The following is a 25,959-nucleotide window of genomic DNA, read 5'->3' as shown; positions in this document are numbered from 1 at the left end:
TCCTCATCTTAATCTATGCTATTAAATTATCCATTATGTTCTCCTTAGAATTAGCTCAAATTATCTTGCTTATTTATCTACTTGCTATTTTATTATCTCTCCCAGTAGAATGAGAGCAGACAACCCACCTATTTTTTTATACTGCAGATTCCAAGTGCCTAGCGTAGTGCCTTGCACATATGAAGTTCTTCATAAAAGTTTCTTAAATGACTGCCTATGAGATTTTTTGATCTGCTTGTCTTGAAGAAGGTAGATCAATTAGATTATCTAAAGGCAGCTGCAGTGTTGGGTCCAAGCCTTGGCATGGAGTCGGAAGATGAGGCTCAAATTCTAAGTTCTCCACTTGGAGATCAGCTGAACTTGGGTAAATCATTTAATTGGGATAATGGGTCACCCAACAAGGGGTGGTTTTGTCTCAGAGAGGCATTTAGCAATGCCTGGAGATATTTTAGTGTCAACTGCCGATGCAGGTGAGAGTGGGGAGTGCTGTTAGTACCTAATGGGTAGAGGCCAGGGATGTGGCTAAATATCCTACAATGCACAGGCCATGCCCCTGTAATGCTCATGGGCTTCCGTGGTGGCGCAGTGGTTGAGAGTCCGCCTGCCGATGCAGGGGATGCGGGTTCATGCCCCGGTCCAGGAGGATCCCACATGCCGCGGAGCGGCTGGGCCCGTGAGCCATGGCCGCTGAGCCTGCGCGTCCGGAGCCTGTGCTCCGCAATGGGAGAGGCCACAACGGTGAGAGGGCCGCGTACCGCAAAAAAAAAAAAAAAAAAAAAAGAATTAATGCTCAGCAAAATAGTAACAGTCCTCCAGCTGAGAGAGCCCGAACTAGAGCCTTACGTTCTCACTAGCTAAATAGGGATCATACCCTCTTCCTAACTCACAGGGTTCTGATGATGCTCAAGCAAAATTCCTCTCATGAAAGCGCTTTGTAAGTGACAAAGGACTATAGACAAATACCCTCAGTGTCTGGCACCACACCTTACACAGGGTAGCTGCCTAATAAATATTTATTCAAGGAATGAATGAATGAATGAATGAATTGCAGGGAGCCCCTTCCCAGGATTGAGTTTTCATTTCCTCATTTGCAATAGGAGATAGGGATAGTACTTGTGTCCTAGGAACCTTGGGAGGGTCGCAGAGACAATGTGTACAAAGTACCTGGCTCGGGATTTGACACATCCTCACTAGAATTGCCCTTGTTTCACCCGTGGTTAGTTTTCCTGCTTGGCTGCCCTACCGGGCAGGCGGTGGGAGGCCTGAAAAAGCCTCTCACTTCCACTCCATTTTTCCTTCCCTGCTCAGTGGAGTTCCCCATTCCTCCCTCCTAAGCGACTCCCTTCTCTCTTCTACCCCCTTGGTCTACACAGGGCAGCCTTGACTGTTTCAAGTGGAAAGGTATCACCAAGTCCTGCTCTGTGTTTTTCAGATGAAACACTTAAGACCTGGCATTCAGAAACCACCTGCTCTGGGTTTCCTTGAGTTCCAGGCAGAGAAGGAACTGGAACCCGGCCTCCCGTCCTGGCTGGGAATCTCTCCACTCCTCCACGATGCCTTAATTTTCCTTGGCTTGCTTGTCTTCTCCCACCTCCTGTAACCAATCAGCACATACCCAGCAGAGTTTCCCAACCTTTCTGGGAACCTGGAATGTTTACTGTTAGAGACCCCACCCAGCACACATCACCAGAACATTAAAATGTGCCCACGTCAAATAAAAATTATATATAACTTTATGACAATTATTAGGTTGCCTTGACAGTCAACATGAAGTTACATTTTAGAGAATTTAAGCATTTTTTAATTTCAATATTTTAGTTTGTTTTTACATTTTGGAGTCAATTATTTTTTCCTACAGCAGGTATAATTATACACCCTTGAAAAGCATTTGTACCTCATACATTATAAAAAAAGTCTTCTTTGCTTTTTGTCCATTGGTGTTTCCCTTTCTTCCCTTTTCCTGTTTGCTTATAATAGTCAATGACCATTCCAGAGTCTATAAAGCATCTGGAAACTGCTGAGTGTTTGGTAGGTGATATTTCATGTATGTAATGCTGTTGACTTGCAAACATGATCTCATGCACCAGTGTCCATAATTGTCCAAGAGTGTGACAATCAAATCTTACGTTTGCCATATACATTGTGGACTGCAAAGGGCTTTCTCATCCATTATCCGTTTGTACTCATTTAATTCTCACAGTAACCCAGTGAACTGAGCACAACATACATTATATTACAGTTACTATTGATTTTACCAATAAGAATCCAAAACTTAGGGAGAAGTGTCTCATTCAAGGTTATAAAGTAAGTGGCAGAGCCAAGATGAGAATCCACATCTTCTGGGTTTCATGTGTGCCATGCTGCTTTCAGGTCTTTAGTCAGCCCTGGGGAAAAATTATTCCTGAAAGAGGAAATTAAGCAAGGCTTGAATCACTGGGTTAGCTTTAGCCCTGTGTGTGTGTCTGTGATACTAGAACTCTAGCCTTGAATATTCTCCATTCGCCCTACAGACAATGGGATCAAGTAATTAATTAGCTCAACAAATACTTATTTAGTGATGGGCCCTGTCATAGTGCTGGGGATATAGCAGTGAACTAAAAATCCATGTCCTTGCCTCATGGAGCTCACATTCTAGATGCAACAGGTAAATGATAAATTGACAAGTCAATATATAGTATACAGGTGTCAATTAGTGTTAAGGATAAAAAATAAAGCAATTGAGGGGCTAGGAAAACTGGGGAGGACTTGCTACTTTATTTAGGAAGGTCAAAGGTGGCCTCAGCTGTAAGATGGTATTGAGAAGAGACTTAAAAAAAGGAACAGAGTATGTAGTGTGGATACCGGGGTGCATACTAGCCGAGATGAGCATGTGCAAAGGCCCTGAGGCAGGGGCATGTTTGGCATGTATAAGAAACAGCAAGGAAACCAGCCTAGTTGGAGAAGAGTGAGTAGATTGGGATGGAGGGAGAGAGTTATTGGCAGGAAATGAGGTGAAAGGGGTCTGGTGAATAGAGGTGGAGGCAGTTAGGGAAGATCCTGTAGGACCTCACAGGGCCTCGTGAGGGCTTTGGCTCATATTCTGAGATAGGGACCCCTTGAGGCCTTTGACGAGAGGAATTACATGATCTGACATACGTTGTTAAAGGATTTACGAATGACTGATTTGCCTTATGTTAAGATATTCCTGGTTTGTAATAGTTCTACCTTGAACAAGAGACTCAGTCCTGCTTTGAGAGACTACGATGGAGGCCTTTCTCTTCAAGCATGTTCAGGTGCTGAGGTGAAGCAGAATTTTAGTAATTCATTCATCATTCAAATCAGTGACTGAGCGCCACCTAAGTGTCAGAACTACCGTAGGCTTTGGGGATTCAGGAGTGAGAAAGACAGATAGGGTTCCTGTTCTCAGGGAGCTCCTTTTACAGTGAAGAAATATAGACAGCAAGCAAACAAACAAAGGATTTCAGCTAATGAGAAGGGCTCGGGAGAAAATAAAACTGAGGGAGATGCAATATGATGCCATCATAGGGGGCTACTTCCCCCACCCCCGCCCCAACGTTTGCAATCACATTTATTGAAGCATCTACTTTGTTCCAGGCATCAGGTTAGGTGCTCGGGACAAAAATCTGAATAAGACATACAGATCATACTTCTGTTGAGTTCCTAGTCTAGATGAGGGATAGACATATAAATAATAATTCTAATGCAATAAGGGCAGTAATAGAAGAATGAATAAATGGGCAGGGTAACAGAGAAAAGGGGCATTCATTTTGTTGAGGCATGTTGGGGATTTGTGGATAAGATGATTTTTAAAAAACATTTTTATTGGAGTATAGATGATTTACAATGTTGTGTTAGTTTCAGGTGTACAGCAAAGTGAATTAGTTATCCATATACGTATACCCACTTTTTTTTTTAAAGATTCTTTTCCATAGGGGGCTACTTAAGATTCCAGTTGGCTTTTGAAATGTGGAACTTAGGCAAAAAATGTTACACATGTAGAGCAGTTTACAGTTTCCAGATTCAGAAAAATATTATTATGACCTTTTAAACGAGAAGCTGAAATTCAGTGAGATTAAACCCCATGCCCAAGGCACTAGTAAATGACAGATCTGGGGTCTGAATCCAGATTTTCTCTCATTTTCAGTACCAAAGTTTTTCTCACAGTATATACCACTATGGAATGTGACAGTAGGGCTGGGTATCCCTGGGGCGTGGGATGAGGGAATCAGTAATGGTTAGGCAAGACAAGAAAAAATGTGTCAAAGCAGAAAGAGATGCAAAAGACCAAGGGCAGTAGCTGGCTCCGACTAAGATCACACAGGACAACTGTCAGGATGTAGAGGGGCTGCAATCCCTACAGCCCCATTCCATAGGGCAGAGAAAATCTGCACCCTGATCTCAACGGAAGGATCCCTGCCTTGCATGGCTGCTCTCAGCACCCCAGGCTGTGGGGGAGCCCTGGGTCACATGTGGTTTCAATCACTGCATTTATCTGCATCATTGTCATTGCATTTGGAAGATGACTGAAATCTCATTTCTGTCCCAGGCCTGTCCAAATTGTGCAGGGGGTACAAGTCAAATCTGGAAAAGCTACCTCATCTTTGGCAGGCCAGAGATAGGGAGAGACTTCAGGAATGTACAGTGATGTCCCACCCAGGCCCCTTCTCCCCTTTATTAAAAACAAATCTGACACAACAAATGTCTAAAATTTTCCGCTTGATCATTTCACCCTGCCTTGTTATAACCATGCCCTTTGTCCACACCCACTGGAGGTTTTTGCAGCCTGGGGAGAGCTGGGAAGTGTCTGTCCCTAGCTCTCAGTCACTCCCATAATAAACAATCACTAAACAGCTTGCTGCCCTAGGCAACTGTTTGTCCAACTTGGCCAGGCCCCTGTGACTTAGGCTGGGGAAGAGGGTGGGAGGTGTTCTCTGTAGAGCAGAATTCAGGCTCTGAGGCCAGAGAGCTTGGTTTGGACCAGAAATACTGTTTGGGAGTGAGCACATCTTTGTGGTCTTGGGAGACCTTTAGACGGACTCCAGCTCTCTATCTGACTTGTCCAGTGAGGCTCCCTGGGGGGAGCTTGGGGCTGGGGTGTGGTAGGGCAGTTGAAGGGCGGACCAACCATCTTGTAGTAATGTAAAGAAGGTCATTTCCTGCCTCAAGTTTCTCATCTACAGCTGGGACAGCTGGCAGTTCTACTAGTCATCCATCCCTAAGAGACAGCTCCTTAAAAACCACCACCCCACCAAGCCCCAAAGAGAATAACATCACTAGGTGCTGGGAAAAGCTTAAATTAACAGGGTTCTCCTCAGCTATTAGAAAATCTTTTTTCTTCCGCTGTGACTGATCTCTTGGAAGCTTTCTACAGAACAGACAAGGGGCTTCGGGAAGCGAGGGCAGGATGCGCGGAAAGTTATTGAGGATTTGGGATAGGTGTCTTCTCTTAGGGCACCGACAGACATGAAGGATTGTAATGATTCCTCTTGATTGTGATATTTCCTCTTTATTCTTGTGGCTTTAGGTGTCTCCTTGGGGAAAGAGAGAGAGAAAAAAAGGACGGGCCATGTACGGAATACGGGACCTGTTTTGATGCTTTGTAAAAAGGAAAAATTGGGGGCCTCAGAGAATCGAAGGAGGGCGGGGAGAGGCATCCGTAAGGTCCGCGGTCGCTTTCTATGAAGTATTTCTTTCCTCCCGCATCCCTTGGGCTCCCCCCACTGCTCCAATTTTCTAGCATCCTTCTCCAGGAACCCGAACACTCCCAGCCGCCCGCTCGGGGAGGCGTTGCCGACAGGCAGGCGAGGAGACGGGATTCTCGAGGGCGCCCGGGGCAGCGGGGCCCTGGAAGCGCCGGCCAGTCCCCGGTTTCCCGGTTCCCCGGTTCCCCAGGCGCCGCGCGCCAGCGGGCGTCTCTGGGAGGCGCTGGTTTCCGGCGCAGCAGCAGGAGGCGGTGCGGCCCAGGCCGGGGTCCCGGCAGGGACTAGCCGAGGGGCCACGGGGCTCGCACTGGGCCGCCTCCCGCTCCGCCCGCCGGGTCCCGGCAGAGACGCCCCGGGACCCGCACGCCGCCCGCACCCCCAGCGCCGCGCCGGCGCCTCTGCCGGTGGCCGGGGGTTATGAATGGGCGCAGCGGAAGCACCGCCCCCCCCGGACGTGACGCTCGGCCAATGGCAGCGCGGGCTGCGTGGATGGATGAGGTCAGCGCTGTCGTGTCGGGAATGGAATGTGTAAGTGTAACATTCAGAACCGGGTAACATTCGGCGACCGAACGCGGCGGTCGGCAGCAACCGCGCGGGGGCCTGGGAAGCGCCGCTCGGGGCCGGCACTGCCCGCGGGGAGGACGCGCCGCCGCAGTCACCCAGCGCCGCCGCCTTCTGCCGGGCCGCCGCGCGTCCTGGGGGCCGGCCCCGCGAGCGCAGGAGTAAACACCGCCGGAGTCTCGGAGCCGCTGCAGAAGGGAATAAAGAGAGATGCAGGGATTTGTGAGGTTACGGCGCCCCAGCTGCAAGATGCACTAGCCGGCTGAACCCGGAGATCGGCTGACTTGTTGGAACCGGAGTGCCTGCCCCGGAGTGTGGATGAGTTGAAGTTGCTTTCCCGGGGCTCGTTTTCCACGGCGCCGAGAGGAATCCGAGAGGCAAGGAAATCACTTCGTCTTGTCATTGATTGGGCATCGGGAGCTTTCTTTCCCCCCTCTCTTTCTTTTCCTCCGTCTTGTTGCATGCAAGAGAATTACAGTCCGCTGCTCGCCCGCCCTGGGTGCGAAATATTCAGCCCCGCTCTCTCCCGTCTATTGTGCAACCCAAAGATGAAAGACCGAAGGGGAGAAAGTTAAAGAAATCGCCCACATGCGCTGGATCAGTCCACGGCTTGGGGAAAGGCATCCAGAGAAGGTGGGAGCGGAGAGTTTGAAGTCTTTACAGGCGGGAAGATGGCGGACTGGAGCTGAAAGTGTTGATTGGGAAACTTGGGTGATTCTTGTGTTTATTTACAATCCTCTTGACCCAGGCAGGACACATGCAGGCCAAAAAACGCTATTTCATCCTGCTCTCAGCTGGCTCTTGTCTCGCCCTTTTGTTTTATTTCGGAGGCTTGCAGTTTAGGGCATCGAGAAGCCACAGCCGGAGAGAAGAGCACAGCCGTCGGAATGGCTTGCACCACCCGAGTCCGGATCATTTCTGGCCCCGCTTCCCGGACGCTCTGCGCCCCTTCGTTCCTTGGGATCAATTGGAAAACGAGGATTCCAGTGTGCACATTTCCCCACGGCAGAAGCGAGACGCCAACTCGAGCATCTACAAAGGCAAGAAGTGCCGCATGGAGTCCTGCTTCGATTTCACCCTTTGCAAGAAAAACGGCTTCAAAGTCTACGTATACCCGCAGCAAAAAGGGGAGAAAATCGCCGAAAGTTACCAAAACATTCTAGCGGCCATCGAGGGCTCCAGGTTCTACACCTCGGACCCCAGCCAGGCGTGCCTCTTTGTCCTGAGTCTGGATACTTTAGACAGAGACCAGTTGTCACCTCAGTATGTGCACAACTTGAGATCCAAAGTGCAGAGTCTCCACTTGTGGAACAGTGGTAGGAATCATTTAATTTTTAATTTATATTCTGGCACTTGGCCTGACTACACCGAGGATGTGGGGTTTGACATCGGCCAGGCGATGCTGGCCAAAGCCAGCATCAGTACTGAAAACTTCCGACCCAACTTTGATGTTTCTATTCCCCTCTTTTCTAAGGATCATCCCAGGACAGGAGGGGAGAGGGGGTTTTTGAAGTTTAACACTATCCCTCCTCTCAGGAAGTACATGCTAGTCTTCAAGGGGAAGAGGTACCTGACAGGGATAGGGTCAGACACCAGGAATGCCTTATATCACGTCCATAACGGGGAAGACGTCGTGCTTCTCACCACCTGCAAGCATGGCAAAGACTGGCAAAAGCACAAGGATTCTCGCTGTGACAGAGACAACACTGAGTATGAGAAGTAAGTGGCTTAGCCGATGGGCCTCAGCGGGTCAGCCCTGGGCCCTGCCCACCTGGTCCAGGTGTGAAGTTGGGAGATGGGGGTGGGGCAGGGGACCCCCTCGGGTCCTCTTCCGTTTGCTCTGAGCCTGGGACTGAGCAGCCTGCTTCTGGTGTGTAGCTTGGAGCTGAGGACCCAGAGTTTGAGCTCCTCGGGCTAACGGAAAATCCTGGAGCACTTTCCTGGGCCAAGCAGGTGACCATGTTCCCCTCTTGCTCGGAAAACCTTCAGGGTGATGTGTGTTCTATGAAGGGTGTGGGTTTGATCCGAGTTTGGAAACTGCACTTCACCAGTGGATCCAGGAGGGTGTTTGTGAGGGTCTAGGGACTCGAGAGGCTCTGAATCCACCCACAGTCCGGGGACCTTACCCCAAGGTTGATGCTTTATTTGCTTTTCTCACGAGCAGGGGGAGCAGCTCTCCCCGGAATTTTCCCACCCTTCAATTGTCATCTTTCCGCAAACCTTAAATTTGTGTTAGCAGTGGAAGTCCTTTAGTTTCAGCTACTAAACTTTCTGTGCCTGCCTGTTCCCTGCTCCCAGATGGCATTGACTTTTATGAAGGGAGACTGTAAACCGGTTAGGGCCTGTGATCTTGCTTGCATGCATTCATTCATGTGTGTTTGTTGGCATGTATATATCCTGCCTCCCTAGGAGAAGCTGATTTTAAAAAATCTGGGCCTTAGCCCCTCTGCTGTAAACTCCATTTGCTAATTTAGATTTCCCTTTCCCTTTGTCTTTATCAATTTGCATGTAAATCGGAGACTGTTACTCTCTGAATGCGCTGTGAGATGCCTCTTTACCCTCTGGAGTGAAGCAAGTTTTGTCCAGTTGCTAAGTAACTGAGTTGGAGACTTTGTAGACCTTCTCACTCTTCCTTTTCCTTCCCAGTGACAGTAACTGACACTCTGGGCTTGGGGTCAAAACTAGTTTCTAGGAATCGGCTTTAACCTGAGCTTGGAGGGTCCGTTTCCTCGTCGATGGGGCGGGAGCCCCAGACTCTCTCACTTCTGTCTGGCTGTGAAAGAGTTAGTGAGCTCCTACAGTGCATTTCCACGTTACACCAGTTAAAAACCAGAGCAGCCTTGTGCTACCCAGGCAGGAAGGGGAACCTCTCAGCTGAGTACAAGAGGAACTGGCAGAGGTTGGCGGAGTTTGCAATTGATTCATGAAATGCAGAATAGGGGAAACGCTTTGCAGAACTGATTGGAACAGGAAGGGGCATGGTGGGGAAAGGACCCTGAAATGAAAGGTTTGATTGTTGTCTGTGGATTTCCTCAGACACTCGGGCCTCTGTAGGAGTGATTGGAAGGGAAATTCAAGTCCTCCTGTACTTGATCGTAGACAGTGAAGGAGAAAGTATCAAACACTGGGATTCCCCAAACCCCAACACCTCTTGCTTTTCGAGCATAAGCAGAGCCCGAGGGTCAATTATGAATCTAAATTTTCCTCTGCTTTGGGGGCAGTTATGTGTGAATGTTGGGTGCAGTTGCCATGGATTAAAATTCTCTCACAAAAGAAACAAACTGTGGTTAGTAATGGGCGCTTTGTTTACACGACATTTACATTGACCTATTCCTGTGGGTGCTTGTAAGAAAAAAATGCTCCTAGCCTTTGAGGAATTTCTTTGTCTGGTTTATGGTGGAGTAACTCGAGATGAAGTCTGACCTTTCAGTGTCTTCTAAAGCAGTCTCACCGAATTCTGTAGAAGGATCATGACGGTCTTCATTCCTCTAAAGGAGCTGGAGGGGAGATCTTAAGAAATTTGAATTATACGTTTATTTGGGAAACACCCTCAATCCGATACAACAGTCATATCTGCTTTACTCTCCTAGTCCCAAAATAAATCGTCTACATTCTCTGCAGAAGGTTTTTCTAGAGATTTTTGGCAATAAGGGAAGGAGGGGTTGGTTTCCAAGAAACTTTAATTTTTGCTAATTAAATTTCACTAATTTTTGACCTCTTTGTCGTTGCATCAGGAAATCAGACACCCACGCCCTTGTTTTGGTTTATGTTTAAAGACCACAAGGGGTCAGGTCCTCAGGACTGAGTCTCATCTGAAGAGTGGCATTTAGTGAGGAAAGCAAGTTGCCTCTTTCTCCTGAGCAGGGATTTCTTTCAGAGACACTTCTGGATTTTCTTCATTCGTCTTTTGCATACTTTCCAGCTCTAACCTTGTTTCATGGGACGGGATGGTGTTGCAGAACGTTTATATTCATCGGCCTGCTTGACCTGGAGTTTTAACTTCTTCCTCTCACTGGGTTATCTGAACCCTTTATCTCTGAGAAATGGTGCTTGCAAACATGTTTGCCTTTGCTGTTGACTTTGGAAGATATGAAGAATGAATGAGCTCTGAAATGTGGTGAGAATGCTCACATAGCAGGCAACCTGTCTTGTGCTCTGAAGTAAGCACAACTGTTGTACTTTGCTACTTATACTGATGTTTCCTGTAAGTCAGCTATGCGTGTGTCAGACGCAGAAGTGCTCCAATCAAATGCTAATCTCTTCCCAGGGTTTTAGAGGAGGATATTGCAGTTGGGTCTATAGAAGTCATCTAAGTCTGACTTCTCATACTGTCTCATGGTGTGACTTTTGATTCATCGCCTTGAACCTTAGTTTATCCTTTGGTGGAATGGGTTTTCGACTGCTTTAGGGTTCTCTAAGCGTTCATTTGATAATGGCTTATAAAAACAGGATCAGTTTTCATCTACTTCTTTTCTTTATTAGCAAGTGCCTATGATTTGGACTTAGGGGGTCTGATAATTAGATTGAAAATGTATGGTATCATGGCCGAGTTAGGATACTATAGAATATGTACAAGGGTATCAACTAAAAAAAAAGTTGCTTTTAGCGAAATTTAGCCTTATGTGACAATAAATGTTTTTAGTTGAGGACTTCTGTTTCCACTTCACTTTTGTGAAAAATAGACATTTACTACTAAAGGTATAGAAGAACTGCATGGAATGAAGGAAAAGACTTTTCTCTTGTAATAGAGCAATATTTTCAACCCAGACTTCCAGGATTATATTCAAACATCCATTTTTATGACACCCATAATTAATTTTCATCAGTTACATATATTAACAGATGTAGATGACACTGGCTAAACTAAGTTGCTGCAGTGATTACATGATGTGTAATGAGGCTTTAGAGAAATTCTGTCTTACATCTCTTGAGCTTCTTACGCACCCTTACAGAATTACTGTATTTTTGCATGAACTTCATAGTGCAGATCCCTTCAAAGGGCATTATTGTGAAACTTCAAATTTGGCTTTCTGAAATAGACGATAAGGAGGGAAATGAGAGGTGGCTTCTATCTTGGACCCCTTTGAGGAAAGCGGTGGAGAATATTTTAAGCAGCTCTTCTGGGAACAGGCAGGATTCTGTGCAGGCCTTTTGGACACCTTCTCCTGTGTTTGTTGAAGCTGTACCTCACAATCCTTGTGTTTTTAAGGGTCTTGAAGGTAAGTGATCATTACAACTTCCAAACATCCTCATTTTATAGATGTGGAAACTGAGGGGTAGACTGTTACAGGGATTTGCTTAAGGTCAGAAAACTGTTTAGTAGCAGGGGTAGCCCTAGAAAGCAGGCCTCTGACTTTTTCTTCTTGACCTACGGTATTCCATCTTTAATTAGAGACACACCTGAAAGCTCTCCGGCCACTGGAAGGTCCTTATTGATGGTGTTTCTTATGGGATTTCTCTTGGAATCATTTGGGAAGCTGATAAAGACTTTGGACCAACTTTGTGAAAAAAGAGAGCACATACATGCATAATCTGTCATTTAGTTTTAGGGGTTGACACACAGCTGCTACTAAGGGCATCGTCAGACTTAAGAACTTTTGCTCTAGGGCTTGCATTTCTTTTCATTGCCAACTAAGGTGGAGGTCCCCGGTGCTGTTTAGTCTAAGTAGGAGTTTTGGGGACTTTTCAGTTTGGCTCCAGTGAATTTTGGGAATAGGCTGTGAATTCACTGAATGATAAGCTGAATTCAAATGTATTTATAGCAAAAAGAAAATGTGCACAAGTAAATGATGATGTATTGATTCCTCATTTTTCTGAACTATACTCCCAGACACGTTGAGCGAGTTCGTGATCCAACAGGGAGGCTTGGAGGAATGAAAGTTGGAAATTGTGCTTTTCAGGTTTTAAATGTAAAACATTAGCACCTTTTTCCCCACAGGTGTATGATAGCACAAAAGCATTTCTAAAATAAGCCACATAAGCACAATTTTCTCTTTTTTTTTAACACACATATGTGCTCTTATTTTTTTTTTCATTTATTTTATTTTTGGCTGCGTTGGGTCTTCGTGGCTGTGCATGGGCTTTCTCTAGTTGTGGCGAGCCGGGGCTACTCTTCGTTGTGGTGCGCGGGCTTCTCATTGCGGTGGCTTCTCGTTGTGCAGCACAGACTCTAGGCGCGCGGGCTTCAGTAGTTGTGGCGCATGGGCTTCAGTAGTTGTGGCATGCAGGCTTCAGTAGTTGTGGCTCGCAGGCTCTAGAGCGCAGGCTCAATAGTTGTGGAGCACGGGCTTAGTTGCTCCGCGGCATGTGGGATCTTCCCAGACCAGGGCTCGAACCCATGTCCCCTGCACTGGCAGGCGGATTCTTAACCACTGCACCAACAGGGAAGCCCAAGCGCAGTTTTAAAATAAAGCTAGGCCCAGACCTAGACGAATTTTGAAGTTAGCATTGTGTCTTCTAATTCTTTCTGTGCCCCTCCCGTCCCCAAGTTTCTCACCTTCTCTGATCTTGCTTTCTGGAGGGCTCCTGAGAGCCTCATTTACAAGGAATCCCTAAAGGTTGAGGTTTCGTGGACTACTTCTAGGGACATTTATTTGCAAGTTGATTGAGTCTAGTTCAAAAAATGATGGTTGAAAGTGGAATCTGTGACCTGAGCTGGGAGCCTGTAGGATTTTGTCCTTCAGAGGATGGCTTGCTATGAAGGCTTGGGCAGGCCCCACCAGTGGGAAGCCACCATTGGTCCCCCGACTGTGACAGCAGCTTTGGGTGGCACCGACTTGGCCAAAAGGGGAGCTGTCACGCCCTCAGGTGGTGCTTGTTCTCTTTGTCCAAAGGCCTGTGGATGTGCCTCCCCAGAACCCGCTGTTAGAAACACCTGCTGACAATGACCTTGAGCACACTAAGGTCACACCAAAGGTTGTGCTTGATAGGACCCGGCTGCTCTGCTCACAGCCACCTTGCCAGGTGTCTCGTCAGGCCATTTTACAGGTTTGTAAGCTGAGGCCAGCTCGGGTGAGGTGGATTGGCAAGGCTGCACAGCTTGTAAGTAGCTGAACGGAGGCTACAGTCCAGGTTTTCTGGTTCCCATTCCTCTCTTTTCTCTGAGGCCCGCTGCTCCCTCATGACCGTCACGTTTCCACACAGCCTCTTCGGAGGGAACCCGTCAGGCTCAGCGGTCACTAGACACTGCAGTCTCCTAAGAGTGTTCGTGTTTGGATGTGAACACCATGAGCTTAATGACTGACTGGTTTTCCTTCAGAGCTCTTCCGTCTGTGCCCAAGCTCCTTTAATGCACAGGGACTCCCTCAAAACTGCAAGATATTTGTCCAGTGTCTTATCTGAAGTCGCCTTTATTAGCTCATTTAAGCCTTTCGACAGCAGTGTGTAAAGTCCCCACTTTACAGATCGGAGTGCAGGCCCCGAGAGGGTTAAGTTAGGAGCCACGGTCACACCTGGTGAGGAAATGGTGGTGTTCAAACCAGGCATCTTGGATGTCGAAGACAATGCTCTTTCCTCTAAAAAATGTTACCACCTTAAAAAATCAAACAGAATTTCTACCTGTTCACAGTTCTGTATCAGTGAGTTTAGTGTGATTTGGGTGTTTGTAAGTCATATCTTTTTTTTTTCCCCCTACTGCTTTCCTTTATAAACATGCTTCCCAAGGAAAAAATTTGGCTAAGAGATGTGATAAAGACGGCCCTGAGTTGACACTTAAACATCGAACTCCTTCATCTCGTCCGTTCAGGGAACGTTATAACTTTGACTATGTAGATTCTGCCTTTCATGTTCCCCTAGAGCTCTTCTCAGAAAAGTGAGGAAGTGAATCATGTGTGACCTTTGCCCTCCTGATAGCACCTTGCAGGGTTTGCCCTGTACTAGATGTCAGTGAACCCATGAGGTGGTGCAGGAATGACCGTTGCCCCAGGTATAAGGTGTGACCCGGTAGAAATGGGAGACGCACTGGAAGATTCCATTTCTGACAGAACAGGCCAGGTTTCTGGAGTGTAGCATACCACTGCTCCTAGGCCCTGAGGCTCCCTGTAGAAAAACAGTGGTTAAAAAATTATAAAAATTGTACAGAGCCTCCGCAGAAAATGCAAAAGAGATGAATATGAAAAGAAATTTCTTCTCTAGTCCCGACAATGAGAGCTAACCACTATTATTAAACTTCAGTAGTTGGCCTGTTATAACCCACATATACACCTCTGCGATTGATTATGTCATTCTGTGTCTGCATATCCAAGTACCTTGTATAGATATGTTAATTATTATTTAATTAATAGTAAGTAATGAATTTGACACATTTCCCCTAAGTGTCTTGTTTGTGCCAGACACACAGGTGTTGGGGCTGGGGCCGCCGGGAGTGAACAAAACAAACTCCTGGCCATTCTAGTCTGTTGGTTTTATAAAGTCCGACTTTAAATGTATTTTTGCATGTTGCTTTTTTCTTAACATTATCTCAGAGCTTCTTCCTCTCCTACTAAAAAGGAAAATCCTATTAAAATACTAAAGTAAGATTTTTTTTTTTTTTTGTGGTACGTGGGCCTCTCACTGTTGTGGCCTCTCCCGCTGCGGAGCACGGGCTCCGGACGCGCAGGCTCAGCGGCCATGGCTCACGGGCCCAGCCGCTTTGCGGCACGTGGGATCTTCCCGGACTGGGGCACGAACCCGTGTCCCCTGCATCGGCAGGTGGACTCTCAACCACTGCGCCCCCAGGGAAACCCTAAAGTAGGATTTTTAATGGCTGCACGGTTCTTTTTAGTAACTCATGGCTGTTCCATAGTTGATTTGCATTTTCTTAGAGATTTGTTTCCCATCTTTTCTTTTATTATACATAAGTCTGTGATGAATTTCACTGTATTGAGGATTTGTTTTCTTCTTAACTAAGGTCTCTCTCTCAGAAAACACAGCACTTCCTCCCTCTTGACCCACCCCCCCAGTCCCTTTTGGAGGAATAGCAATTTTTGAGGTGAGTCTGAGCACCCATTTAGCAAAGTAGCCGGCATGAAATGACTGCTTAGATAAACATCTGTAGGTGTTAATTGGTCCTGCGGCTGGGGCTGGGCGGGGGAGGGGGTCTTTGAAGCTCCCACAGCTCCGTTCCCTTTGAAGTTTCATTTTTGCTGGAGCCAGAAACCTTCGTGTGTCTCTTACTGAGCAGACGCTTCCTCCGTGCCTTCTACAGCCTCTCCTGGGATCTCAGAATCTGTGGGCCTGACCTGGGTGGGTGTCAGTTTTGTAAGTTAATTGTGTCAGCTGCTCAAAGCCCTGGTCTCCTTTTGGCTGTTGAGTCTGCGGTTCTTTGGAGGTGAATTGAGACACATGGCTTTACCTCTGGGCCATCCAGTTCAGGTCTGGGATTCTAAGTGCAAATGAGGCACTATTCTAAGTGATTTAAAAACCAAGACAGAGGGAATTCCCTGGCGCTTTCACTGCCAAGGGCCCGGGTTCAATCCCTGGTCTGGGAACTAAAGTCCTGCAAGCCTTGCTGAGTGGCCAAAAGAAAAAAAAACAAATAAACAAAAAACCAAGACAGAAAACAGAGTGAGCCAACTGTTTACGCCTAGTTAGACTTTCTTTGCCATTGTAATTGCTTTGAGCAGCAGTGAGATTTGTGGAGAAATACTTCCTTGTTTTGTGTACCCTCTTGTCTTCTGTGAAGCCCTTTAGGAGAGGGGGATGACCCTGGACCAGGGAAGTCACTGACCCACACACATTCCTGGACTAGGTGCTGAACCTTTCAGCCTCATTTTCCACATCTGTAAGTGGGGATCGTAACACCTCACAGGGTCGTTGAAAGATTGAAAGGAGGTAGAGTGGGTAACTGCTTGTAATGCAAAACCTTGTAAACGCTCATGTGCTCTACCAGGTGGTGGTGGTTATTAAAAATCATCTTCCTGCCATTTTCTAATCAACCACAGAGGTTTCCTTAGTTTCATAACTTGGCTCTTTACTAAGCCACAGAAATAAGTGCTCACCTCTTTCTTGATACTTAATCCCCAGAAAATTGCGGTAGCTGCCCTGGAAGGCTAGCCGTTATTTCTGTGGGCTGTGGAAAGACCTGGATGGGGCCTTGGAGCTTGCAGGTGGCCTGGGGCAAAGGTGGGAGCAGGCGGAGGGTGGTCTCAGGCACTGCGTTGACTCTGCATCCCCCAGGTTCCCTGGATGACTGCTCTAGGAATGCAGGTTATTGCTTTTGCAAGTGACTCCTGTGCTGCATCGGTTGAGGGTGATCTTTGGAAGGCTACCTCGTATGAATGGGCTGGTTCGACAGGCCCTTAGGTTGCAAAGGGCAGAATATCACTCAGGCCACCTTAAGTCACAGGATTTATTGTGAAGGGACATGGAACAAAAACTGCACTGGAACTGTTCCAGTAAGTTCTCAGGACCCAGCACAGTCACTTGGGTCTGCTCCTTTCTTCCCGCTCTGGACCTTCACCTCTCCCCAGACTGGCACCTCTGTCGCGGGGAGTGTCTGCCAACTACTGGCCAGTCTTTCCTGAATTCTCTCCTGCAGGCCCTGGAGGAAACCAGCCTGACTGGCTTTACTGGGGATACTTACTCCTTCGGGTGACAGCCATTCCTATCAGGCCACGTCTCTGGGTCTGGTGGTGACCTCATCAGTTGAAAGACTGCCCTGTCACATTGTCATTCTTGATTGAATTGGTGGCCATCCTTTTGCAAGGAACAGCCTAAAGTTGCTTCCTGAAACGGCACTGTGGTTAGGGGAAGTTGTCTGTGGCAGGCACTGTTGAAGCCATATCCTGTTGGCACTGACATATTGGAGCCCGGTTGATGATGATGGTGATAGCAACTAATATTTCTTGAGAGTGTACTGTGTGCTGGGTAACGGGCAGTATCTTCTTTAATCTGTATGTCCACCCTAGCAGGAAGATACTCATTTGAGATGCAGAACGAAGTTTAGAGAATCTTTAAAAGTGACTTGCCTAAGAGCACACAGCTGGGACACAAACCGAGGGCCGTCTGACTTCTGAACCTGTGTTCTTCACCATGGCATCGTACTGCTTCTGCACAGCTGGAACTGATGTCATGAAGACCACACACACATAAACAACAGTGTGATTGATTTATAGGGGATCACTTGTGTTTCTCACCTAGAATTTATTTAATCTTACTGGAGAAGAGACAGTTCTAACCAGCGTGGTAATCTGGTTTCTCAGCCCACAGTAGATTCAGAGCAGTGAATTTAAAGAGAGAGGGATTCTTGCAGGCAGAGCTGGGAAGAAGGGACAGTTGGCAACCCAAAGGGAAGGAAGCAGGCCAGAAAGTGATAAAATGTAACACCCAGAAGAAGTAAAGAAGCCCTGCAATTTAAGAGCAGCTGGCCCAGAGCCCAAGTGTGTCCTACGGACTCCCCAGAAGCGTGCCTTTGAGTCCCGCCACCTAACACCATGCCTGTCACCAACCAGAGCTTCTGTAAATATTTGATAAACTGTACCACGGTACAGCGCTGACCGTGAGCCATCTCTTGTGTACGCTGGCCTTTGTTTAAGAAAGTAGAGGAACAAATAATGAACTTTATAACTTTTTTGAACCCTATGGTTAAAATAAAAGTATTTTGGTGCCCCCTAAGATAAGCTGTCCGTTTGAAAGCTTATCTACCAAGCTTAGCAAGTTCCCTGAGGGCTCCGGATACAAGGGGTAGTTGCATCCTTGGAGTCTGCATCAGAGTTCTGGTATTTGTTGCTAACTCAGACTTCTGGGGTTTTATAATACATATCAATACTTTAATGAGAAATATAAAGTTTTCTGGTATTGTCATGTGGGCCTGTGATGCTAGTTATTCTTGACCGACTAGTGTTCCAAATGACTTGGGCCCTGGGCTCCGGGAAAGAGTGGCGGCAGGTGTGGAATATGGAGGCTGGGAATTAGAGCAGGGGAGGCGTCCCTAAGGGGAGGAGGAGCCTCTAGTCTGTTGCTTGGAGGCTGCCCTGGTAGGTGTGTTGGGGCGCATGTCCTGCTTTTTCTGCATTTCTAGGGATGCCCCGGATGGGAACTGATGGGTAGAGATCTGGAATGGATTTCGCATGTCCTATATGTATTCCAGCACCCTGACAGATTGGTGGAAGTCACCCACAGCACCACTGATAAAAATAGGACCATGCCACTAACCTAGTTGAACTCACCCTGGAGGCTTCTCCTAATTCATTCGTACGCTATGAAGGTGGGGCTGGTCCAGCTCTACCTGCCTTTGCATCCCCAGCCCCTTGGCGAAGCCTCATTCCTCCTCCTCCTCCGTTTCCCCACATGCCCTCTTCTCTCTCTCTCAGAAAACTGTCCCCCAGCTTCATTTCATTTCTTCCAGTGTCACTTCCTTGATGCCCCAGACTTGGTCACATTCTCCTGTTAATGGGCTCTTATAGAACAGTTAATACTTGCCACGGCTGTGGTTGTTTATTTTTTTGTTCGTTTTTCCGGACGCGCAGGCTCAGCGGCCATGACTCACGGGCCCAGCCGCTCCGCGGCATGTGGGATCTTCCCGGACCGGGGCACGAACCCGCGTCCCCTTCATCGGCAGGCGGACTCTCAACCACTGCGCCACCAGGGAAGCCCATGGCTGTGGTTTTTTTCCATTTATTTAACTCTCTGTTTTTCTCTCTCCCCAGTAATTTTACGGGCCCTGAGGGGAGAATTCATGTTGTTTTTCATTAAATTTACTCAACAGATACTTATGAAGCACCTACTCTTTCCAGGCACTGGGGATTCAACAGTGAACCAAACAGACACACATCCCTGCCCCAGGATGGTCCCAGTGTAATGACTGGAGGCTTTTACCATGTCAGTTATGGCCTGTGTTAGAAGGTGCTTGATGCTGGGAAGAAAAGCAGTATGTGGAAAGGGGTGAAGGCAGTGGGTTTCAACCCGGGGAGCTTCTGGAAATGGGGCATGAGCTCTACTCCTGGCCAATCAGACTCTCTGGGGATGAAGTTCAGGTTTTTAAATAGCTCACCAGGTGATGTGAGAATGGGAATGGGGGGGTGGTTACAGTTTAAATATGGCGGGAAGGAAAGCTCTGTGGGGAAGGTGACATTGAACTCACTCACTGCTGTGTCTTCACAGCCTAGCACCATGCCTGACCCACCCATACTGGGCACTCAGTATTTGCTGGATAAATGAAAAAAAAATTACATTTATTTAACCAATCGAAATACTGTTGACCATACAAAGTATGGGTTCTGCAGATGTCACTGTCTTTGGTTTACAGCCCAGGCCTTCCCGTGTTTCCTCCAAGTTCATCTTTTGATGATTTACCCAGAGTTTCTTTTCATTTTCAAAGGGGATGTTTCTTCCAATAACCTTTTTTCTTTTCTTTTCTTCCAAGGTAGTTTCTTTTCTTTCTTTTTCTTTTTTCCCTGTTCTGTTGGATATGATATCGGTAAAACCTAATTAAAATGAACTGACGGGCTTTACTGCATAGTGTGAATCTAAAGAATTTATTGCTACAGGAGAAACCATTACGGTCTTTTTGTCATCTAATTTTAACAGTCTGTAGATATTGGGACTTTTTGTGCCCCCTTAATTGCAATTTTTCTCCCAAATGGTAGGTCAAATATAACTTTTGGCTTACATTTCCTGCTCAGGTTACATCCCAACTCTGTTAACTGATATTAATTATATATAGTAACAGAGTAACATAGCTTAATTGAGCTATCAGGCTTCTAATGAATTCATATTGAGATTTATCATTTAATTAAAAAGCAAAGGGGAAAAAAAGCAAAGGGAAGGTGTTCAGTTGTTTCTCCCATTGGCCCCCATTTCCTGCATTTAAAATCTCCTCTCTTTAGCTTGTGGAATTGTATGGATATTACACAAACATATTCAAGGTGTATAGATTAAAAAGGAGAATGCACTGGATCCCAATTACGTGACTTCCTAGTAGGTCTTAAAAATGGATTCAGATTTGGTGGCAATCGTATGACACTTGATTAACTATCAATTATGTTTTATGTTTTTACAAAGCTTGGTAAGGTCATTTTCCAAAATGATTTCTAGGTCTGTATATCTGAACCAATCTGAAAATCTAATCAGAGGGGATCTAATACCGAAATACTTTAGCTTTACTGAGAGGCAGAGAATAAATTTTTCTTGTAAACACCATTTCTTATATGCTATGTGCTCCTTTAAAATTCACACTGCATTAAAAAAGCTGTCTTTAAGCAACACCTTTTATGATAACTGCATTTTTAAGTATGCAAGTGTAATGTTGCAAACCTGTAAATGGAGGGCAGTCAGTCTTTTACTGATTCAAAGACTGGAAATGTATAATATTTTCTGTATTTAGATTGTAGAGTTATATTACATGTTTTTAAAAAATTGAACAGTATTTTATATGAAGATAAAATTTAAGTACCTCAATGTTTACTGCAGTTCAAACAAAGAGTAGTATTTTCCTGCACTTATTTTATTTTTTTATAAATTTATTTATTTATTTATTTTTGGCTGCGTTGGGTCTTCGTTGCTGCCCGTGGGCTTTCTCTAGTTGCGGGGAGCCAGGCTATTCTTCGTTGTGGTGCGTAGGCTTCTCATTGCGGTGGCTTCTCTTGTTGCAGAGCATGGGCTCTAGGCCTGCAGGCTAAAGTAGTTGTGGCTCGCGGGCTCTGGAGCGCAGGCTCAGTAGTTGTGGTGCCTGGGCTTAGTTGCTCCGCGGCACGTGGGATCTTCCTGGACCAGGGCTTGAACCCGTGTCCCCTGCATTGGCAGGCAGATTCTTAACCACTGCGCCACCAGGGAAGCCCCTGCGCTTATTTTAGACTTAGCTATGTCTAAGGAGTAACCCAAGTAGGATAAATGAGGGCAAAAAGGATTCAGTATCAAAATAATTTTTTTTAATTGAGATATAATTGATATATAACATTGTATTAGTTTTAGGTGTACATCATAATGATTTTATATATATATATCTCATATATATTGCCAAATATGTTATATATAGATATATTGTAAAATATATATACATATTGCAAGTGATATGTAAATGTATATTAGCAATATGTATATGTTGTGAAATGATTACCACAATAAGTTTAGTTAATGTCCACACATTTTTACAAATTTTTTTCTTGTGATGAGAATTTTGAAAACTTACTCTCTTGTTAATTATAGACACCATTACATCTCTAGGACTATTAATCTCATAACTGGAAGTTTGTACCTTTTGACCACCTTCACCTGTTGACTCCCCCGACACACACACCCCCAGCCCACTTCTGGCAACCACCAATCTCTTCTCTGTGTCTTTGGGGGTTCTTTTTTGGATTCGTAAGTGGTGTTCAGATGGTGTTTGTCTTTCTCTGTCTGACTTATTTCACTTAGCATAATACCCTTAAGATCTGTGTTGTCCCAAATGGCAAGATTTCCTTCTTTCTTACGGCCGAATAATATTCCATTGCGTATATCCCATAGTTCCTTTATCTGTTCATCCATTGATGGATATTCAGGTTGTTGCCATGTCTTGGCTACTGTAAATAACGCTGTCAGAATAAATCTTAAGTTTCTATAAAAATAAGCTCAGAGATTGAGCACCCTTAAATTCCAAGTATGAAGTAGCTATTCTAGGGCGTGTTGGTGACTCTTTGAGCCTCCCTGGGCTTCAGTTTCTCTTAACTGGTTTTCCTGCACAGAGTCCTGTGAGTTCATCACCACTTGGGGCTGTCAGGTCTGTGCACACATGTGTATGTCTATGCATCTGTCCTTTGTTTGTCTGAGAAGGAGCCTGGTGTTCAATCATGCTATCATGGTGTCAGTTTTATCTGGAGGGAGGAGAAATAAGATCATGGAAGTGACCTTAAAGGTCTAGTGTAACTCTTGTATTATATAGATAAGGAAGTAGAGATCCAGGGAAGTTGGGCAGTTTGCCCAAGGTCATGTAGCTGGTTGCAACAGAACAGGGAATGGAGCACATATCTCTTGACTTCCGGCCAGGTATGGCATGGAGGTCATGCACCCAGGCTCTGGAAACTAGGGGCTTGAACGTGGATGGTGGCTCTGCCACTAGCTGGGCACCTTACTTCTTTGCTTCCATTTCTTCACTTATAAAATGGGGATAATAATAACTCCTATTTCGTAGGGTTGTTACTGTGAAGATTAAGTGAACGATATTACGTGTAAGATGCTTAGAACGGTGCTTGGTACATAGTAAGTACTCAGTCAATAACCATTGTTACTGTCATTAACCTTCCTGTTCCATTAAACCATGTTAGTCTTGTCCAATTTCAGATTTACCATTTGTGTCTGTTTATCATTGTTTTCATTTCATTTCTTCCATTGGACCTATCTGTTTACAGCTCATTATAACTACAGTGTGCAATGTGATACATTAGCTTGCTAGTCACATAAAAGTTCAAGGTGGTTTGGCAAATGCCCAGAATTCCAACCACCTGTTGTAACTGTTGCCAAAATACGATAGATTTTCATTTCCCAGAAGTTGTTCCACCGAGGGTGCAAATTATTAATATGACTTTATGTCTTTAAAACATTTTTTTTTTTACCAAAGCACATATCAAGTTTCCCACCTGTTCCGAGAAGCAGTCACGTGGGTCTTCTTGTTCCTGCCACTTGAAAAAACATTAAAACAGTGGCAGATGTGCCAGTGGCATCGCCTGAGATGACTTTCTGAGCTAAACCTGCAAGAGACAGAGAAGATAATACGATTTTTTTCTTCTCTCGCAATGCAAGGAGGCGAAAGAGCGATCCCATCACGATGGGGTACTTAGCAAATCGGGAAGCGATAACAGTGAATAACTTTCTACTTTCGGCAGTTTGCGTGGCTGTTAACGATTGATGGCTTGTTTTAGGACGGGCATTATCAGCTGCAGCGGGACCCAGACCTCTGGACCCTTTCTGCGTGCTAAGTTGAAGCAGTGTGTTACCTACCCTTGAGGATAAACTTCTAACAGCAGTCTGGGTTAACGTTAGGGAGGAGATTTTAGCCTGTGTTCTGAAGATCTGGGAGGTTTCAGACACACTGTAATTTATATTTTCATTCTTGCTCTTGGGAGACACAGCTGCAGTTAGGAACAAACACCTTGTAAGAGCTGTTCTGTAATAACCGTTTCTGCCACCAAATCCAGATGTGATCTGATTCCTACTGGATTCCACACTGGAGCAAGCCTTGCTGTGATGGAGATGCACTGCGGGTCGCATCCTGTCCCTTGGCACTTTACCACATTCCCCCGACCCAAAAGCCTGTTAGAACAGGATTATATCCTTGTCGTAAATCACAGAATCATATAGAGTGTTCCCTAACAGCTTTTGCAGAAGAGACTCTAGGGAACAGTTCATTAAGTATAAGTCAAGTGAGACCTTCTACCATAATTTCAAACATGACTGCAGACAGCAAGCAGTTGTGTATTTTACGTACAATAGCGACACTAGGCCTGTATTTATTTGTAGGTGGAGGAAATATTCAAAATCCATTTTTTTTTTTTTCTGGGAACATTACTGTGTCAGTGTTGGATATTGTTTTCTACCAAGAATCAGATGCTTTTTTTTGGTCCCCGTCTCCTTGTTGTCTCATTTCTTCCTCACAAAATAAAAATTGCCCTTCTTTCTCCCCGTAAGCTGACTTGCAGATTCAGGTAGCAGTTGAGATAGAAGTACCGTATCGTATTTCCAATTAACTCATTTAATTAGATAAGGTGAATTAATTGGATTTTTTGACATGTCTCTTATTAAAGTCTAAAATATTTGCTCTTGGAATTCCCAGGTACCGTGACTTGGGAGCTTTTCTCAGTTTGCTCCTTGATTCAGGACTGGTGTAAGACGTGTCATTTGAAGCCTGTCATTTGAATTCCCCTTGGGGGTATAAAAGTGGCCTAGTGATTTTTCAGATAGTGGAGCATAAATCAGCAGGCCCAGGGCATTCCCTGGTTATCACCAGGCTCACCAGCAGAAGACTGGATTAAGCATTGCTCTGTCCACACACAGCAGATGAGATGGTAATCTAAGGGCTTGTTTCCATCACGTGTGGATGGACTCTCTGAAGTTTCTTTCCCCCCCTCTATTCTCTCACCCTGTATAATTTTAGGTGTCTGCAAGCTTTGAGGGGCCTCCTTATGTCCTGTCATTCAGGGCCTGGGGAAATTCTGGAATTTAGATCGGGGCAGTTTTAAATCGTAGATCATTCTAAGATCTTGCATTATAATTATTTAGTTTTTGTCTCTCTAGGTGTATTCCTGGGTATAGCTGGTTCATTCTCCTCTGTACCCCAGAGCTCACCCGCCACTGCAGTAGTTGGATTGATAGGTGTTTAGTTAAATCTTACTGCATTTGGTTAGCCCATTGTAGTTCTTTCTTTGGTTTAGAAATTCCAGAACCCAAACAGATGGAGGTAAGACTATGGCATATTCTGGAATTTTTCATCTTTTAAAAAATTTTTTAGTTTTTAATGTTTTAGTTTTAGTTTCCTTTAGTATCTGTCTTTTTCAAATATAGATCAAGGGGCCAGACCAAAAAATTTACTGGGATCAAAGTACATAACACCTCGTTTCATGGTGGAAAAATACCTGATAGGCTTTCGCTGCCATTTGACTCCAAACACCTTTTTTTTTTTTTTTTTTTGCGGTACGCGGGCCTCTCACTGCTGTGGCCTCTCCCGCTGCGGAGCACAGGCTCCGGACGCACAGGCTCAGCGGCCATGGCTCACGGGCCCAGCCGCTCCACGGCATGTGGGATCCTCCCGGACCGGGGCACGAACCCGTGTCCCCTGCATCGGCAGGCAGACTCTCAACCACTGCGCCACCAGGGAAGCCCAACTCCAAACATCTTTTTTTTTTTTTTTTCCCAAACATCTTTTGATCACAGAGTTATTTGGATGTTTCATACTTTATGTTCTACTTGGACTTAAATCCGTAAGTCTTATCTCAAGACTTGTGTATTTGTTTTTTTATCTGTTTCCCTGGTATTAGCACAATACTGAGCATTCAGTAGCCCCTCTAGAAATATTTGTTGAATGAGTGTCTTTTGGTCACGTGGCCTGTAAGTGCAGAAAGGAAGACTTTTGGAATTTAATAGACTTCTTTCCTTTTGTTTGGAATAAGCAACCCACAGGGGATGTTGAATAGAAAAAATAAATTTACAAGAATTTCCTTCCCCCGCCAACCACTTGAGGTTCAATATAATAGGAATGAAGTTAGAGATTCACCAAAATCAGGTGACGATTTGCAGCTTTGAAATAACTTGTGCCTTTGACTGTCACTTTAGCTCTGAGTAGGTTCCCGGTCATAATTCTGTAATATCCCAAAAAACCTGCTTTATGGACCTTGAACTGCACTCTATTGTCTAAGGCCTCAGTTCTTGGCCAGGTATAGTTTCTATTGCTTCAAAGCTCACTTCCTCCTGGAGTGCAGGCCAAGAGAGTGAAGTCCTTGTAGAGACTTGTGGTGGACCCTCCAGGCAACTCCACAAGAGAAGAACCCTCTGATCACTCCTTTGGTGTTTCGACTGCCCCCTCCAAGAAAGGGACCAACTGTCCTGGTCCCTGGGACCAGGACCAGAACCTCCGTCCCCATTGTCTGTTGATGAACGGGACACTGCATGCTGTGCTCAGCCAGCTGCTCATGGTGCCATCAGCTTTCCTGGAATCTAATCCCATCGCAGGGACCATACAGAGGAGGCCCAGGGGTACAGTTCTGCGGCCTCATCCACCAGAGGCGGCTTCCCACAGGTGGGCTGCAGC

At 45.7% G+C, this 25,959-nt stretch overlaps 1 protein-coding gene across 1 annotated transcript in view; it reads left to right on the top strand.

Moving 5' to 3' along the window:
- Window positions 1-6,443: 6,443 nt before the first annotated feature.
- The window catches only part of EXT1 (exostosin glycosyltransferase 1), a 291,664-nt gene continuing 272,148 nt past the window's right edge, over window positions 6,444-25,959 (top strand). The window contains exon 1 of the mRNA XM_060128473.1: window positions 6,444-7,982. Within this exon, the coding sequence (XP_059984456.1) occupies window positions 7,021-7,982 (962 nt within the window). The 5' untranslated portion in view covers window positions 6,444-7,020. The remainder of the gene's footprint in view (window positions 7,983-25,959) is intronic.

Source organism: Lagenorhynchus albirostris, chromosome 17 (assembly GCF_949774975.1).
Source record: "Lagenorhynchus albirostris chromosome 17, mLagAlb1.1, whole genome shotgun sequence".
NCBI classification, from domain to species: Eukaryota; Metazoa; Chordata; class Mammalia; order Artiodactyla; family Delphinidae; genus Lagenorhynchus; species Lagenorhynchus albirostris.
This window is presented reverse-complemented; position numbering and strand designations above follow the sequence as displayed.